Source organism: Ceratosolen solmsi, unplaced genomic scaffold, assembly GCF_000503995.2.
Source record: "Ceratosolen solmsi marchali unplaced genomic scaffold, CerSol_1.0 scaffold39, whole genome shotgun sequence".
In the NCBI taxonomy this organism is placed as follows: domain Eukaryota; kingdom Metazoa; phylum Arthropoda; class Insecta; order Hymenoptera; family Agaonidae; genus Ceratosolen; species Ceratosolen solmsi.
In genome coordinates this window covers 21710-41566 of record NW_011948433.1, presented here as the reverse complement: position 1 = coordinate 41566, position 19857 = coordinate 21710, and the positions used below count along the sequence as shown (strand labels likewise).

The window sequence follows — 19857 nt, the reverse complement described above, 5'->3', positions numbered from 1 at the left end:
TTTTTTTTTTTGGTTTCGCTTTTTTTTTTTTTTTTTTTTTTTTTTTTTTTTTTTTTTTTTTTTTTTTTTTTTTTTTTGTTTCTTTGACTTCCCGATTATATCGTTAATAGTATTGATTAAGCGCGATTATATGAAAATTACTTAACAAAAACATTTCCACAATACAAAAGACTTATATTTTTCGTTTTTAATTTTGAAAAGTTTTATATTTTAAAGGGCGACTCTTAAATATTTTACGTACAGTTCCGAATATCCATCAAATTTACAACGGCTCTCCTAGTTTCCTCATTTCGCTAAAACGCTTCCCACTTTGTCCCATTTGGGAGGACTAACTTATACCCGAAACAGCAACTCGTCGTTTCATATTATCCGTGAAACGGTTGAAAAACTTCCTGGTCGAAGCGGCGTGAATACAGATGGGAACGAATGAACGGAAAAAAAAAACAAAAATACCACGAGGCTTGTTACTGCCTCAGCAATGAATTTTCATCCCCCCCCCCCTCTTCACTCCAGCCACATTCAATGCGGCCCTGTGTTTTCTTTTTTGATGGTCACACGTTGGATAAAAACACGAGAGAAAATTGAAATTTAATGCAAAGTGACATTCTCGAAGATGGGCGGGAAAAATAAAACGGGAAATTTGTTAAAAAAAGAATGACAACGAGTTGCTTGTTTCGAAAAATAAATAGAATTTATGAAGATATAATTATATATTATACAATATTAAAACTGCAATTCAACTTATTTAAACATTCGTATGAAATTAATTTAGCTATCAATATCCTTAATCTTTACTAGACTAGCAATAATCATTATTCAATAAAGCATGTCGATTCTCTAGGCTTATTTATATGATTTATATCCTATATAACGAAGAGTTTTCAAAGTTCTAAAAGTAGAAGGGAGTTTGCAAAACAAGTACCAACGTACTTACCTGATGCCAAATGCGATCCCCAAGGCGACGATCAGAGGCACAAGTGTTGATATACAGGCCAAAAAGACAGTTTCCATATCCGAGAATGCCGCAAGTATACCTATAAATAAATATAAAGGACATTGGAATGTAAAATAGTCCTTTGATATATCAGAATTCGAATTTGAATCATAGCTCAGGTATATATGCGTTTATTGGTCATTTTTACGTCTTATTTTAGATTTACACATCACATGCAAAGCGCAATCTACGGTCATTCGACGTAGATACGTTAAAACATTCATATGTTTTAAAGAGAATTTAGACTCTTGAGGCACAATTTATGTTTTTATATACACTTTGTGTAATCTGTAAAAAAAAATACAGGAACAATGAATTTTGTTTATTCCGGCCTATCTTGACGGATCAACGAATCTGACATTGTAAAAAAAAAAGTATGGATTTTATATTCAAAAATTAATCCGTGAATAATTAAACAATAAAAACAACAACAAGAGAATTCACAAATAAATGAATAATTGTCTCCTTAAATGCGTCTTACAAGTATTATTACAATAAACAAGAGAATTCATTTTGACAGTTAAATTTTGAAATTTCTATATGGCAGTAAAAATTTTAAATTTACTAATCGAAGATTGTTATTTTCAAAGGTATTGTTAATGATATATCATTTATTAAAGGAAGTTTATTGAAATTAAGACAAATAATAAAATTGTGTAATGTAATATAGCAAACAAACTGCTTTACAATAAGAAAATATGAAAAAACACGCGTAGAATTAATTGTTATTCGCGATTTACGGATCTTATTATTTATATTCAAAAGCTACATATATATATATATCGTAGGAATAATTGTAGGAATAATAATTATATGAATATCCATAAAATGTACGTAATATGAATAAATTGATAGATTCAATAAAATTCTATAGCTTTTACATCATTGAATTGTTGAATTTATATGAAAAATGTACATGTTAAAATTTCTGCGTTCTCGGTACATTAAGTCTCTTAAAATAATTTTTGTAATGAGACAAATCATACATTATTGCTTAACTTATATCAAGTACAGTGTTGCTAAAATTTGGACGAAACCAATACTCGCGCAATACGCAATAGTATTCAATTGGTACTTATCTTCGAATCATATTACACGGTTTTTCACATGGATGAATATTAAAAAAAATTGCAATGACATTATAATATAAAATGGTCGATGTAAAACTGTAAATATTATGTAATAAATTATGAAATTAAAAAAAAAATATAGCCAAATCTGCTTTGTTAAAACAAAAACAAATTATTTTACATCAATAAACTCTAGTCTTACTACTAGTAATAATTTAAGTATATTATATAATTTATTTAGTTCTGTAGTAATAATGTAAAAGTATAAATTTCAGACCACTAATGCACATTTGTAACTTTCATCGGGTCTGCGAAAATTAATGATAGATAAATATTATTACCTAACATTAATAACACAAACTTCATATTTTTTAAAAGTATTTGAATATAATGACATAAAAATCTAAAAATATTTTATGATGGGATTATCAAAATCTGCTCTTTAAATGTGAAAATTAGCACATTGACTAGAGATTAGCAAGTAAACTTGTTTGTACACAAACGAACTCACTTTTACGTGTATTTGCGTCAAAATTCGAGTTGACATTCAAGATTTTGATACCAGCTGGACTGATAGTTTCTTTGCAAGAATCCTTTTCAAAGCCGTTATAATATTGTTAAAGGATTTTAAAATAATTTACATTTAAATTAAAATTTTATTTAATATTATTATATATCGTCGACACAATAAGTCCTCGATAATTTAATATTCGAAAATTTAATAATATATCGAATAAAATATTACCATCATTTTAAATTCGAATTCTTTGTTTAATAAATTCTTTTTTAATAATTCTTTTTTTAATAAACTTTATTGATATATTTAATTTAAAGATAATACAGTTAATCGATACATATCAATTATCATTGCTTCAACATTAAAATATTAATTCGGAGAAAATGACCATTTATTTTATCAACGTGACGTTGTACTACTGAATAAATACTTTGAATAATGCCTCGTCATAATGATGAATCAATGTGTGATTTGATAGCTTTTCAAACTAATACATAATGTAGTTCAGATATTCCATGTTCCTCGATAATTGCCGCGGCCTCGCCACTTCTCGATGCACTTACACGAATAAATCTCTAAATCAAAATTTAAAGGCGCATTATTACAAATCTGGCAAACAAAAAAATCATAAAATTTAATTAAAATATTACGACTAATTATCATTAAAATCCGTAATATTTATCTAGATAATTGTGTTCCTTTAATCAAACTAGTATTTTAAAACCTCATTATAATTATTTATCTATCTCTTTAATCGCAAATGGTTTAATTATGCCTCACGATTCGCAAATCACTTGCAAATAACTTTTCAGCTCCATCAATGTAATAAATTAATCAAGCTCTATTTCTAATTAAATTTTCTCCTGTTGTTATATATAATCTCTAAATTTACTTTCAATCCAATAACATCGGTGTCTCAAGTAAATCAACGATGTTTGTCAATTAATAAATAATCGAACAATAATCATTCGATACCGCTTGCATATTCTTTATTTTGAAAATTATAATTAAATTAAATTAAATCATCCGTTCAATATTCACTATATTCTATTGCGTAGAAAAAATTGTTTGAGACGAACTAAACCGCTAAGCGTACTTCGATAATTCCTTGGTGTTTATATTATCGGGTACTTCAAAGTAATTATAAACCATTCGCATTCCAAACGATTATACGAATACTCTATAAATATTGATAAGCAACAATGTAATTAATCTAATTTGTACTTTTACAATACAAATTTCATAAGAAAAATTCGAACCGCTGAGTCGATCATTTGGCTTTGCATTCTACTTAAAAGAAATTAAATGGAATTTGCGAGTTTTTGAAATTGTTATACATTAATCGTTATAATAAACTATATGAATTTCAAAGTCCATTAAAGCAATAAATACAATAAAAACGAACGAATTCACTTTTATAATCATGTATCCGTAGGGATAGACATAACATAAAATAAAAATGAAAAATTATATTCCATAATGTGCAATGTACCCAATGAATATAATAAATAAGTAAAATGATGAGAATAGCACATTTTACGTATGATAACCTTTTAGCATATTAATATTTACCTACATTACGAATTAAATAATAGTTTATGTCTTTAAGTACGTATTTATAAGAGATAAAAAAAAAATATATATATATATATATATATATATATATATATATATATATATTAAAATATTATAAAATGCTCGAAAATAGCGGTATCGGTACAAGCAACGTATTCGATTTATAAAATAAAACTTTAAGAATTCAATGAATTTATGGAATGAAACATTTTATGAACAATTGCCAAATTGATTAACATTAATTAGTTCAATAACATTATTTTTAAACTAATGTTTAAACCCGTATCTTTAAACTAAACGCGTTTCAAATCTGATATTTTAAATTCCAGTTCTATCCGAGAAGCTCGACTACATTCGCGAAATCTCCATGAGCAAAATCTGTATTATCAAATAAAAACGAAAACAATTAAAAATGTAAATAACCAAATAATTTCCATACAATTGTATTTACACGTTAGCTAGTTGCGCGTGTATTGATGTTTATTCAGCTGAATGGAAAAAAAAGGAGAAATAAAACAAAAGTGCTGCCTCGCTAAAAGGCAACGAGTTTGTTTTTACTAACCGAACGCCCATATTAGCGAAGAGTGTAAAGCTTTGTGTGCTCGCGCCCGGAGTAGCTCGCAAATAATGTGGCGGGGCCTCCATCCAGCCCCTTCCCATCCTCGGCTGGCAGCTGCGACCTCACTACCCACGCTACTCAGGCGCCTAAGTGCGACTACTCTTCCTCCGGATCTTAAAATTCGAGATGAGAGTACGAGCGCACCGATATACCTGCTCATTAGGTACAACACTCTGAAATATTTGCCGGTGAATTTGAAATTATTGACGCGAATTGATGCTCGTGTTCGTAACCATCGTAGTACCGGCCGGGACTCGCATCATTTTCATGACTTTAGTAGCCCTTTGCATTTAACTATTGTCGTGTAAAAACAATCCGTTAACCATTGAAGTTTATGATAGATAAATATGGAGTGTTGCAAGGCTAGGGACTTTCATTTCATTCAATCGGAGACGTAAAATGAAGTTTCTCTTATCTTATCGACATTCTCGCAAAATAAAAATGGCTCGAGCTAATGAAATTAAAGAACATCAGTTAAATAATGTCAAAAAAATGCCGATTTGCCCTATTTGATTGAATTACAATTAATTGGCAAGATCGGTTCTTTTAACTTTTAAGCTTTTTTTTGTTTTGTTTACAATTAGCCTATTCAATGATAATTTCTTTTAAAAAATTAATAAGAAAATACAGTATCAAATACATATATAAAATATCGAACTTCAATTAATTATAGTGTTATTTTATTATTACGTCATAGTATTGCAATTAATTGAAAAAGCAATAATGAATATCTGCCTGTTAACACACATACTTAATAAAAGTGACGACGACATCAAACACAACATCGTCAAATAAACAAACGAAGAAAATTGAGTAATTCCTGATAATATATAATCACTAAAATGATTTGAAATTGCATATCATTAAGGGATGAGCTCGCTTGTACTAAAGGAGGATAGCGAGAAATAAAATGTCAATCACGCACCAAACTAGGATAGCGAAGCTCACTTTACCAATTCCATATGATTCTAATGCGGCGGCACAAGTGTAGACGGTTGCGTGCGATACTTCACACAAACACACACACACACACACACACACACACACACATATATATATATATATATATATATATATATTTATTTATATTTATATGTATGTGTGTTTATTTTTTTGTTTGTTTGTTTGTTTGTTTGTTTGTTTGTTTGTTTGTGTGTGCGTCTGTGCGTGCGTTTTCGCATATGTGTGTGTGTTTGTACTCGCGTTTGTGAAACGACTGGACAGATTGTCTGACGTTTATTTAGAAAGGAGTCGAAGCGAATATCCATGGCGGAAGCGCGGAATAAGAGAAATGCAATGCAGAAGCGAAGTCGAACTGGAGGATCAACGAAGCCATTTGATTAAGCATCTTCGCACGGATTTACAAACGACTTATCGTCTCATTACATGTAAGAAATGAAGTTAGGCGATGAATTATGATAATTAGCTGATTTACGAACCACTCGTTTGGCAATAATGCACTTGACAGAAATTTTAATCAAGAAACTAATCGAACATTCGTATCATTATCTGATTCTGACGCATTCTTTACGAAATAGTAAAAACAAAGAGATAGTCACTACTAATGGTGTTTATAAAGCGAGAGAGCTATGACATAATTTAATTAAAAATTTTACTTAAAACACTTTTAGCTTTTCAGTTAAATGCTTATGCGCGTTGATTAAATCATTGTCATTGCTTTAATATTAGGCTGTACATTGTTATAAGTACGTTAATTGAATTTTTTTCAAGCTGATAAATGCATAAAAATGCTCCGACATCCGATAGTTTGGAAAATATTGAATTAATATATAGGAAAATTATGAATTTTAAAATAAATTATTTTTAAAAATTTTAGAAATTTTAAAATAAAAAATAGAAAATTAATAGGTGCAGCAGAAATTTATATTTTGCGTAAAAATGCAGATTTACGAATTATAATCGAGTGTAAAAAAGTAAATTTATTGATGCAGTTTTTAATGATTTGTATTGGTATTATGGTTAAAAATAATTATAAAAATTGTCAATCATTACGAGACATACAGAACTGTAATACTTGAATTTTGATGTTGTTTTTCTTCACATGTAAATAAACGTTCGTCATAATATTCAAATTCAAATAAAATGTATATTCTTTATTAATTACCGGTCAACATAACGGTAATAGGAATAATTGTCTCGATAATAAGTTAACAAAATTATTTAAATTTACAAATAATTGCCGACTACTAAACAATAGACTTTTACTACTTGATTGGTTAACGAGTCGCTTCACTTATAGCGTCTATGCGCGTTATTTTCAACTTTAAATATTATGCATCGTAAGCTTTGTCTTTTTTTTTTTTTTCATTTTTTCTTTTTTTCTTATAACACGCCCAAAATTAGATACTACCTTGGATATATAGAGCAGACAAAAAGTTGCAACCAGTGATAAATTTAAGCAAGTTAAAAAATAATGTGCGCGCGAATTATAACAATGGAAACAATGTACATTAAAGTGGCCGAGGTAAGTTTTGAATTTTCAAAAAATTTTCAACGATTTCGGAAGACCTCAAGTGCCGATATTGTCACGCCTACTTTTATCCTCAAATTCGAATATGAAATATCGAATATCTTCCATTACACTATAGCTGGATATCGAAGATTCCTTCCCGAATGTGTTTCGTCGCGATGCGACGTCCAATGGCATTCTGGCATAGTTACGTCGAGGCACGAATAACCTTCCTCCCGTCTCTGTCCGTCGAGCTTTCTGTGACAGAGAGAAGTTCTACAACTACCACTTCCGCTTTTTACCCTCACTTCCATTATCGATTGCATTGTGATATCGAAACCTCATTTATACGCTTATCAACGAGCATTTCATCTTTTAGTAGAAAAATACTTATATTTTATACTACTTCTACTTATTAAAGAGAAGCGCGTATGAAAATTGTCAGAATTTATTGAATAAATGTAAGTAGTTGTGTTTAACGCAAACTTCGATTGCTATTATATTATTTAACAATAATATCATCGTACGTTTGAAATGAAATTTCCATTTGATATATTATAAATATTTATACTAAACGACATTTGAAATCAATTGGCAATTATTATATGTCTCATTAACATTCACATTTTCTTATCATTCATATGTGCCTGAAATATCAGAAACAAAAATTTTTTATAAAAAATTCCGTCTAATGATAATACACTTAATGATAAGATGAAAATATAGCAAGGAAAGCTCTTTGACAATCATGCACGCGTGAGAAAACTCGTAACTCGAATCCATCCCTTTAAGGGGAAAAGGCTCGAAGCGATAGTATTCTAAGTTCCCGAATACCAAGCTTCTCGATCCAATAAGAATTGAATCTCCGGTAGATCTCAGACATGGAATACGACACGTTGTTTGACATTGAAATGCGCGCGAGTACGTGCGTCATGCGTTAGAGTGGTGGAATTTCCCGGATTCGAAATATGTAGACAGCGACTGCAAGATGCGTTAGCCTTCGAACTCCAAAATTTAACTTTCTTAAAAGTGCGACAAGGACAACTGTAGTTCTCGAGCGTTCGCAAGGCAAGACTCTGCATGTATTTCCTTGCAAACTTTGCCCGAATCATGTACGAGTTTTTTAGCGATTCGTACTTGCTGCGTCTTAGAAAAGACTCCGTTAGACACGAAGTAAACTAATAGAAACTAATGTAACGTAACACTATTTAGGGCTTGAAAGCTTCTTCTACTTATTTCTGTTTGTAACTGTTTTTATTGTTTTTTTGTTGGTTGTTTTTTTTTTTTTTTTTTTTTTATATTTAATTTTCTTTTTACAGATACGGCCATTAATTACTCGATGTTACTGATTTTACAGCCTTCTCTTTCTCTATAAAATTTATCTCTCGCAATGAATTTCATTGAATTTTCCAAAATTAACTTTGGATTTTCCATCTCACGAGATATTTTTGAGTAATGACACGACCTGCCTAAGAGAATTGATAATAATTATAGTTAATCAATAATCGTTAACCGGCACATCGGTAAATTAGATAAAATAAAATTTCAATTATTAGCTTTTCGAACGTAGACTCCCCAAGAAGGACTGGAATTTTAAAGTAAAAGAAAACTTTGCAGCCGAATGTCAATTAACTTGAGCAGTTATAGAGAGTAATTCATACTATACAAAATTGTATAGTGTACAATAAAAAAAATGGTAAAAAAATATTTATTCTATCTGTCGATTAACGATAAAATTTAATTAAAAATTCCATTTATCTGGTTTAGTGCAAAGGTAAAAGAATATTATCAAAGCCATAAAACAGAATATTCCTGTAGAAACTTAAAGCAGAATAGACAACAACGACAACGGATGAGGCTTAAGTTGGGAAAAAAATAGTCAGTCAATGAACCGTATAAGTATTGAAATTAATGGAGAAAGATAGAGAATTCGAAAGAATAGAGCGAGCAAGTGCTTCTTTTAGAAGTAAAGTTGAGCGATCGTCTCGAACATGACGCGACAATGATAAAAGAAGTCAGTCGAGTTGGAAAAGGACGTCGACGCACGTGCCGTTTGCACGGCCAAGAAGGGAGAAAAACGTGCGCATGAATGAGCCGCCCGAGATGACGAATGACGTAACGTTGAGTAAGCTATAGACACGGAGGAAAGGAGAGAAAGCGCGTATACAGAGTGGATATGTAGGCATGCCATGCACAGGCGGTTAAGAGAAAGGGAGAATGGAGTAGTCCGAAAGAAGCTCTAAAGTTTCCCCAATAGATGTATTTGGAAAAAGGGATTGATAGAGATAGTGAGATAAGGCGAGGCATAGGAGAAATGGAACGAGTACACAAAAGATCAGTTACAAGTGTAACGTGGAAAGGAGACGTTGTTTGGAATGGACATCGAAGCACAAAGGTCTGATAAAGAGACGAGAAGAAGGACACCGAGTGGAATCACTTTTGATGAAGTGGACCTTTGCAAAGGGCTTTGTCTCCGATCTGGATTGCAAAGTCTTTGAGCTTAACCAAGAATATCATTACATTTCCGATGAGTTCGCAACGAATCTAAAACTAAATGAAAATATTGTTATTTTACTGAGATATTTATAAGTTTTTTTTATCTTTTTTCTTTTTTTTTTTAAATTTGACTCCATAATTATTATTACATTACGCTTGTATTTTCAATGTTATTGGACAAACTGGACAAACGACATTTAACCTCCCTATAAATATTGTTGACTTAATATTTCTCTTTTTTTAATTGACGGGCTTAATAATAATAATGATAATAATAATAATAATAATAATAATAATAATAATAATTATAATAATTATAATAATTATAATAATAAAGTAACGGTGTCGTAAAAGTTTTTACGGTTTTGTTAAATTATTGTTTTAATAGTACCGCACATTCAAGAACTTAAGGGAAATGTAATTAATCGCTTAGTAACGCTAACAATTTCTAAATTTAAATAAATAAATATATTTAATGGTAGAATATCGCGGTATGTTTCTTTTAAAAATAATGAGAAAAATTGTTTATAAATATTTATAGGTGAGTATGAGTTAATGTAGCATGAGTCTAGGTAAAAACAAAGGAAAATTTGATATTATATCGCATCAGCAATTTTGGAAGAACAAAACCATTTGAGGTTAGCAAGAATAGTTTTAAGCTTTAAGTAAATAAAATAATGCTTGTAACAAGTAAAACTTCGTATTATTTAACAAATTGTTTTATGCAAGGTAACTGAGATATTGCCATGAGTAATTGCTTGTGTAGTTCAGATTCCGAGAGCGAGTTTCGAGAGAGAAGAGTGCAATGGACGCAATATAAAGTTTATTATTTGATACTATTGTATCAACAACAGACCTGTTTATGGAAACAGGACAGTCCATTGTATCTGAATTATAACGCAAGACGTCTAGCTTATCAAACGATTCACGAGTACGTTCCTGTATTAGATGTGACGGTCATTGAAATTATAATGAAGATTCGTGAAATAAGAAAAACTTACATCAACGAGTTGCGAAATATTGTTAAGGCTGAAACAAATGGCTTATCGTACAAATCCCCGTATATTTGGTTCGAGGCATTAAATGACTTTCTCTGCACTTATCTGCATATCGACGAAATTGAAACTATAGAAGTACTCCTATAAACATATATTATGATAACTATAAGCTTGCTTAATTAATTGCTCAGTCGCTTACTTCCTTTAAATTCATTACAATTGAAATAATAATAAACGTTAATGTACCATTACACCTTAATTTTTGCAAATTGATTAATTAGAACGGCGCTGTTGCAAACTACTTTCAATTTGCGATGAAGTAATATTACAATAAAATGCGACTAAAGCCGAATAAAATAGAGTGAATTTAGTGAAACGGTGAAAGTTAGATTTGCTCTTGAAGCTTATTTAAATGTCGAGCCATAAGATCGTGTCTACGCATGTGCTAAACATTAACAGTAAATAAATTACGCATACAACATCTATTGTATTTACAAAAAATAATTAGCTGCTTTTATATGCTGCTTGTTATCCAACGTCCCTTAATTATTCCATTAAAAGATACGGCCTAATGACGAAACTATTACATAAACAATGAATTTAAATTATTAGGCCTTTTTGAAAGAAGATTACCACGGCAATATTAATTCAGACGGAACGCATGGGAGCAAATATTCCTCCATCCACGATCAGCTATGTAGTAGATTTTCGGAAACTACGTGCTCATCAAGAACCAGTTCGAAATTATCCGCGACGATGTTTCTCAATATTTCACAAAAGCCGCACCCTAATATCAGCAGCGACGACAACAACAACGACGGTGACGACGACGACGACGACGACGACGACGACAACGGCCACGACGACGACGACGACGACGACGACGGCCACGACGACGGCCACGACGACGGCCACGAGGAGGAGACGAAGATACGCGTTACCCAAACAGAAAAATTCTCCGACGCTTCGACAAACTACATTAGTCGGAGGCCAAAAACACGGGCGTCGGCGACTCCGCGGGAAATGGATTTGAAGGCAATGGGCGACTGCCCCATTGCTCACAAGACCAACTCAATTCAGGTGAGATGTATGTAAATGCATCGACAATTGAATCGCAATTGCAAGTGAGTGCGCAAGTGCAATCTCGAACATTCCATCGACGACGAAAATGGAGCATGGAAATGCGATGGGTGTCTTTCCAAGACGTCGTTAGGGATTTTTCTATCTCCCCCACAGTTGCTCCATACTTTTCTCTCTCGGTTCGTACTTTGGCACTTTGTAGGACAAAATATGGCATTTTATGAAGGTGATTGCTAGGCCACTGAAACTATCTTGATCTAGACGACGTATTTAACTAAACGAACTTTATAACATCCAATAGGGGCTCCGCTTTCGTATCTTCATTATGATTATTATATTTTTGCTCGACTTACGAGCACAACTACGCGCATTGTTTTGTTGAGTTTGCTCGTTTCTTTTCTTCTATTATTATTATTATTATTATTATTATTATTATTATTATTATTATTATTATTATTATTATTATTATTATTATTATCATTATCATTATTATTATTATTATTATTATTATAATTATAATTATTATTATTATCATTATTATTATTATTATTATTATTATTATTATTATTATTATTATTATTATTTGTTTTATTATTTTCCTCGATCAAGAGTGAATAAAAAGCTCGGTAATGATTATTTCAACTATTTAACGAATGGAAGGTAAGGAATACCCATATTTATTTTTAATACTATCTTAAGTAAAATCCATTTCATTTGCCATCGCGCTGGTTAAACTCACTGTACTGTATAACAATGGAAATCAATATGTGAGCAGAATGTCATATAAAGACTAAATTGTAGTAAAATAGTGTAATGTATAAGAAAGTCTTAAAGTCAATTTCCGATTCTAGAGCGCAATTTCAATTCCTTCGATATAACAAAGAAAATCAGGTATAAGATGAGGTTTGGTATAACCTCACCTGGGATGACAAACGTGCTTCGCACGGCATCCGAGAACAATTGGTAATATATCGTAGAGCTTTTATGTTATACACTCCATGTAAAGCTCTATTATAAGATTCTTACGTCACTTAAATAAAGAAAAGTATTTTCACATACGTAAACTCGAATTTTATCGAAGGCACACCAATTTTATGAAGATTTTGTTTTATAACTTCTTCGTATAATCGAATCTTTCAATTTAATGAGTTCCTTAGTTAATGCGCAGTCTAATCTTTATAATAATTAACACATTTCGTACTGTGGCATTTAATCGTAAATTCGTCGTTATATCAATTTGTCAAAACTTACAAATTTTATGATTTTTATAGCTATTTTGTTCATAGATGTCTAGCATAATTTGATATAAATTTATTTATTTTTTTTTTTAGATTTTATCGAGTATAAGATAAAATTAATAAAAAATATCAAAAGTCCACTTACTTCTGTTAGAATAATACCGATTACTATCTTTTTTTTTTTTACGTAGCAATTTAATGTTCTCGTAAGAAAAATGATAATAATAATAAACTTCGTAATCCTATTTATTTTCTTTTGAAAAAACTTTCTCCTTCATAATTCATAAATCTATGCAAAATACATTTTCACTTAGTAAACAAGATATTCCATATATTATTAAACAGCTAAGAATTTCGAATGTGATTTTAATTTATTCTAAAAATTTTGAAAATACTAATTTAAATAGTATTGATACTGATATTAATATGAATATTACATAAATGAAAATATTAATTATATGTAAAATAGATTTTTTTTTACTGAGTTAATTTTCAATCAACGAATTAGAAAGGCTTTCAAAAAACAAAAAATTTCAAAATCTGTCGGTTCATTTAAGCAGTGACACTTGATCACCTATTGATTATCTATAAAATCAATGTTTAATTAATGTTCAATTAATGTACCACATTCCCAATATGATAAATAGTTGTTCAATAATTCAGACTCAAGCTTAAATAAAATCTTAATATTAATCAATGTTATTTACGTATACATTATAGCTTTCTTATATTTCTAAATTTACCTTAATTTGCTGAAGTTTTAAATAATATAAATGATGTCAAATGATATTACAAATACATTAAGAGATTGTCGGCACGACTGGTCAATCATTTACAAACTAATATTAATCCGAATTATTATATTCTGCAAGTTTATTATTACAATAAAATACCGTGAGATACAAATACAAGCGATAAAAATAATTATATAATGTTTTAAAGTTGTAAGTGAATGTCCGAGGAGCGGAAAGTAATGCCATTTCCAGTTGATAAGTTGAAATGTATTTTCTTTTCTTTTTTTTTTTTTTTTTTATTTCAATTAAATTGTTTATTAAATAGAAAATCGATGACGAATCAATGGATCAATGCTCGACGCACTCACGGCTAACGGAACCGATATCCTATGACCAATTTCATCTCTTTGCGAGAAATGTCATCCGTCGACTGAAGCAAATGAAGCCCGACGTAGCCGCTACGGCTCAAATGAAAATTCAAAAGGTCCTGACGAGCGTCGCACGCGACTCGAAATCAAATGTAATCCCAAGCTTCATTCCCTTCGAGCACTATCCTTTATTATTTTTCAATATGTTTTTAATCGCTTAAACACATTCAACGGCCAATCGTTTCTTACATTTTTATTGGCTTCATTATATTTAGCAAATATCTACAGATTACCGCCGTAAAGTAGTCATTTCATTACTAGCGAATCATAATACAGTGATAAAATATTTAAAATTTCTGCGAAAATGTCAGATCCAGATTCTTTATTCAAACTGTAAAATGGAATATCTAACGATAAAATAGATCCATGTGAAATCTTGGATATTAACTGTACTGATTTTTGAATTCCAATACTATATTTTCTTAGATATTGTTGTATTTATCATATTAAAAATACGTCTATATTATAATTATAATTTTCCTAGAATTTTAAAACTTCCATTTTTCCATTTTTAAGACAAAAAGGAACAAAACACTCTTTATTTTGTCATTGTTAAATATGTTATATTTAAATCCTAGTCGAAAAGTCAATGTAAGAGTCAATGTAACGCCATTTCATTAAATTTACATTCATTACACTTTTCACTTTAAATAAATAAATCAATGTAATTCGATGTATTAACATTGATTATTAATATAAGAATATTAATATTAATTTTTAAATTAATAAATAATATTAATAATTTTCTATAATTTACACTCTCTTTCGATCAATGTTGAAGAGTTGGTTTTATTATTATATTTAAGATTTTGTATTTCAATAATTTATAACATTTATCGTTTTCGACTCGCAGAACATTATCGACGACTACTTTTAAGGAGGACGATGATGTCAAGGATAAAGTGACTCATGTGTAAACATTGCTCGATGGTAGAAGTTGGAAAAATCAGGAATGAAATATTAGCCATTGACAATTGTTGAAATTTTCTACGCATCTATACTTGGATAAGAAGTTTCTTTATTCTAATTTTATTATTTGTAAGTAGTTTTATGTTATATTTGGTAAGCTAATGTTATTTGTATTTTACTTTTAAATTATTTAAATAAATCTGTTATATTAATACGTGGCACAGATTTCATTTAATAAATTCAAAGATACTCCGGTGTGTATACTCTACACGTCCCCAAAGACTTTGAATATTTTCCTATTAAACGAGGCTCCATACTCCTCACACTTTGCATCCTAAACCTATTAATTGCTATAAGTATTAGAAACAACTTGACAAACCTGCAGGGAGAATTGAAATTGTCGGTTATCGTGGCTCTTTATACGTAAATATAATTAGAATCTCGTGCGCAACGTGATACTAGAGTTTTTATCGTTATAGTTCCATAAATAAGCTCGCGTGAGATCGGTGGCCAATGGAGGCGAGTAAAGGGAATCAGGTAACGACGGCCGTAAAACGTCCGAGAGCTCGTCAGTGCCGTTATAGTACTTCAGTTTCCGCCGTCGTGCGGTCATTTCTGTCGACTGACTGTAAATATCAGGATATTCGCGAGCACCTGACACTTTTCTCCCTGCGCTTTGGAATTTCAGCTTCCTATCGGGATAATCGTACAGCTGCTTAACCCTTTCATAATGTTCAAGTTTATAGCGCGTGTGAGGTTGGGGAATGCATAGACTCTTTGCTCGCCTTTGCTCATGCGCGATTACATTTTCGCACGGCGAATTTCAAGAATTTCAAGAATTTCAAGATTATCCGCCGATAAGGCGAACGACGATTTTGAATATTTTGTAATTACAATTACATCGAAAAATACGCGCTCGGATTAACGATCGGATTAACTTTTTTTTTTTTTGCACTCTTATGTTTAACAACTGCCTAGACTCTTACATAATGTCGCTATCTAATTGATAATGTAGAGCGCTGCTTTTAACTGACCGCATTTATTGAACGAATTAATATTTATGCCTACCAGCGACGCATCTCGTGCACTCTTATTATCGGGAAAAATTAAATTAATCTCTCCTTGCTGCTTATATTTATTATATTTATTAAATAAAAGAAATTTCCCGAAGCGCGCTAGCGAATTAAAGTAGATTTCGCTTTCGGTGGAACGTAAAAAGCGACGTGCGCTGTTTACAAAATGTAGAAAGAGCTCCGATAACGCGCGCGCGCCAAACTCGCTTCATACCGACAATCCCAGATATATAAACATACAGGTGGTAGGAGTCGAGACGTGATTTTCACTATAGCCTTCCTGGAAGAGTTTTTCCATTTCGGCGTCGATGGCGACCTTAGCGATCCAAAATGATAAAGTCGAGTTTCGAAAAGTGCCGATAAGGTTGATGGAAAAGTCGCGCCAAATGTCGCGAGGGATCGCACATTCACGCATGCTATTGACGAAAATGGAACGACTCGGCTTCGTCTCCTGCCGTCGATATTCTAACTCTCGATCCAATACTAACCTCATCTCAGTGCTCAGTCATGCTAAAGGCTGTGAATGACGACCGCGAAATGTCTGCGAACGTGAGCTCTTAACGCGAAAATGATTTCGTTGCAGGAAAGCCAAAATTTCCAATCCCGAAGATTAATATTACAAATATTATAGGATTATTATGGTCGGGTGTAGGGAGGGGGTGAATAATACTCAGCAGGGGCCTATTATCTTAAGACAACTGACTGCGTGATTTATAAGAGCCATCGGGAGTTGATAAATGGCTGCTCAGGATGATCGAGTACGAAATAATAATAATCCTGTATATCAGCGAGAAGCTCTCGATAATTTTTGGCAATGTGTAACTCATACTATACCGAGCTATTTGACAAAATTCCAGTCGTTCAAATTACTTACAAAACCTTCTGCTTGTGCTGTATTTTTAACACAAATCGTAATACAAATTAGAATGATAATTTAACCATTTAAATTTAGGGAAACAATTAATATTAGGAATAAATACCAACGCTGTGTGATTGTTTTATTAGAGAAACATTGTAAAGCAAGATTTCTTGCAATTATTTCGAATGCTATTTGAATGAAAATTCCTACTATACATTATCATCTTGAATGAAATTTAATAAATCAAAACATTCTATTTAAGATGCAGTTGCTATAAAATTTAAATTCAATTTATAGTCTAATATACTCAAAGTTTAACCAAATTCGGATGTGCATAGGAAAATACTTCTCCTATCGACCCAACTTTAGTAGACCACACACAGTCGCATTTAGTATGCCAACAAAGTTAGCAGCGTGCGGTTCGATTAAATACCACTAGACAAAGTGTAAGTCAGAGAAAATCTATTTTAAGAAATCAAAACTTTCGTTGCTTTGAAAGCGCAAAATCTATTAAAAACATTACTTGTTAAGGCATCGAGATTTTCTTAGAATACAAATTCAATAAACAAGAATGTATACTTTAAACTCAACACAATCTATAACTTTTACCGCGATTTTATTGACCGGCTAACAAGTAAGAAAAATATCAGTACGAAGATAATCGTGTAAAAATAATAAGATAAAATAATAAGTCGATTTTGAGTGTCGGAAGCCTCTCCGCTTACCACATTCTCATTAATATAATTTTATTTTATTTATAAAGTGTAGCATTTACAAAGGAATTTACAGTAAACGGAAAGTCTAATTCTTTTATCGGTAATGGAATAATAATCGAGACAATAATATAATTAAAAATAGTTATTGAACTCGTAAATTTCATTAAAAGAAACTATTCGCTTAAACGGCATTATGAGCCATTATGCAACCAATTTTTATCTTGCACTTAACCAAGCTTACAAGACTTGATTTCCCTACTTTCGAATACAACGTAAAAGGAAATGGAATAGTATTCGAAATTTCTCGACATTTATTTGTATCATTCATTTCAATTAACCAAATACAAAAAACACCCTCATTCTCAATATATTTCTTTCTTTACTGCTCTTTCCTTGTTTAATACTCTCTCACTCTCTCTCTCTCTCTCTCTCTCTCTCTCTCTCTCTCAATATATATATATATATATATATATATATATATATGTGTGTGTGCGTGTGCGTGTGCGCGTGCGTGTGTGTGTGCGTGTGTGTGTGCGTGCGTGCGTGCGTGCGTTCGTGCGTGCATGTTTATTTATGCTAGCTAGATAGATCGAAATTAAACGATATATTTATCCCTTATTTTATTACCTTCACTATTTATCTTTATTAGCCTGTCTTATCATAAGAGTGAAAAAGTTAAGCAACAAAGAATAGCAAGTGTTCCTCTTTGTAGGTTAATATGATCAATTAACGCGAGAAAACAAGGTCGGTAGGTAATCTCGGCAATTCTGATGAAATTCCTTCCATTTCTCAGTTTTCACCCTTTAAAGCATCGAGGCAGATTCCATTCAATTCAACAAATTCCTGAGGCTATCTACAATAGAAATCTAGAGTGGCAATTCAAAGTCAGTGCATCGTCCGTCAAATATTGCGTTTATGAATAATAAATGTGAGCATTGACATCTAAACATGAGATTACTTTACTATGCAGAAGTTATAAGCTATAAATATATTATTCTCATGATATTGTGAGAACGCTTCTTAATGTATGTTCCCGCTGTCTATTGATTCCAACCAATAGATTTAACGAGTATAAATAGAGAAATTTTGATAGAAGCTATAAATTAAAAATCTTTAACGTACATTCATACCTTCAAAATTTCATTGTATAATATCCTATAATCACTTTATCATTGATTATCAACAATAAGTCTATGTATTTATATAAACAATATAAAATATAATGTCTCTCTCTCTCTCTCTCTCTCTTTATATATATACATATATTTATTTATTTATTTATATGAGAAAAATATAAAGTTCTATTCAGATTTTACTTTCAAAAGATTAATCATATTGAATATAAAATGATATTTCACTGAATATTCATGAAATATACTTCGTGCTTTTATATTATGTGGCCAGAGCTTTAAAAATCTTATATATTCTGTACTATGCTTGGTATAAAATTGGTATAAAAATTTATCTGAAAATAAAATACACATCTGTTGAAGCTATACATTAAAAACAAAAGAGCTTTGCAGATATTATGAATTCCTTTGGAAATATTTTCAAAATTATTATAAGAATTGAAACTTCAATGAAAAAAAAAAAGAAGAAAAAAAAATCGATAAAAATTTTCTGATTTCGTATCGTTGGTTTTATTTACAAAAAAATAATAAAAGAATATATGATTTACAATTGTTCGATGTGTAAATAGATAATATATTTACAATAAATGAAAAAATTGTGAGATACTTCATTTCTAAGAAAAATGTAAATTTTCATATTCACAAGTATCCATTAAAATTACGATAAAAAAAAAACGAGATAAAGCTGAAACAAAATTTTTAGAAACATAGCGAGTTATGATATACCAAAAATACAAGTAATTCGAATAATCTTGGATAAAGAACGATAAATCAATAATATTATTCATAAAAATAGAATGAGAATGAAAAGTAATTCATTGCACATAATTGACATGTTTTTTTTTTTCATGTTTTAAATTTAATTTAATTTAATCCGACTTGAATTAATTAATAGGCTTGAATTATTACAATAATCATTCTCTAATTTTATTCTGTAATTAAGATGTATAA

At 30.7% G+C, this 19857-nt stretch overlaps 1 protein-coding gene across 1 annotated transcript in view; it reads right to left on the bottom strand.

Annotated features, from left to right (window-relative positions):
- The window catches only part of LOC105364588 (uncharacterized), a 181920-nt gene that overhangs the window by 161073 nt on the left and 990 nt on the right, over positions 1 to 19857 (bottom strand). The window contains exon 2 of the mRNA XM_011502568.1: positions 935 to 1034. Within this exon, the coding sequence (XP_011500870.1) occupies positions 935 to 1011 (77 nt within the window). The 5' untranslated portion in view covers positions 1012 to 1034. The remainder of the gene's footprint in view (positions 1 to 934; positions 1035 to 19857) is intronic.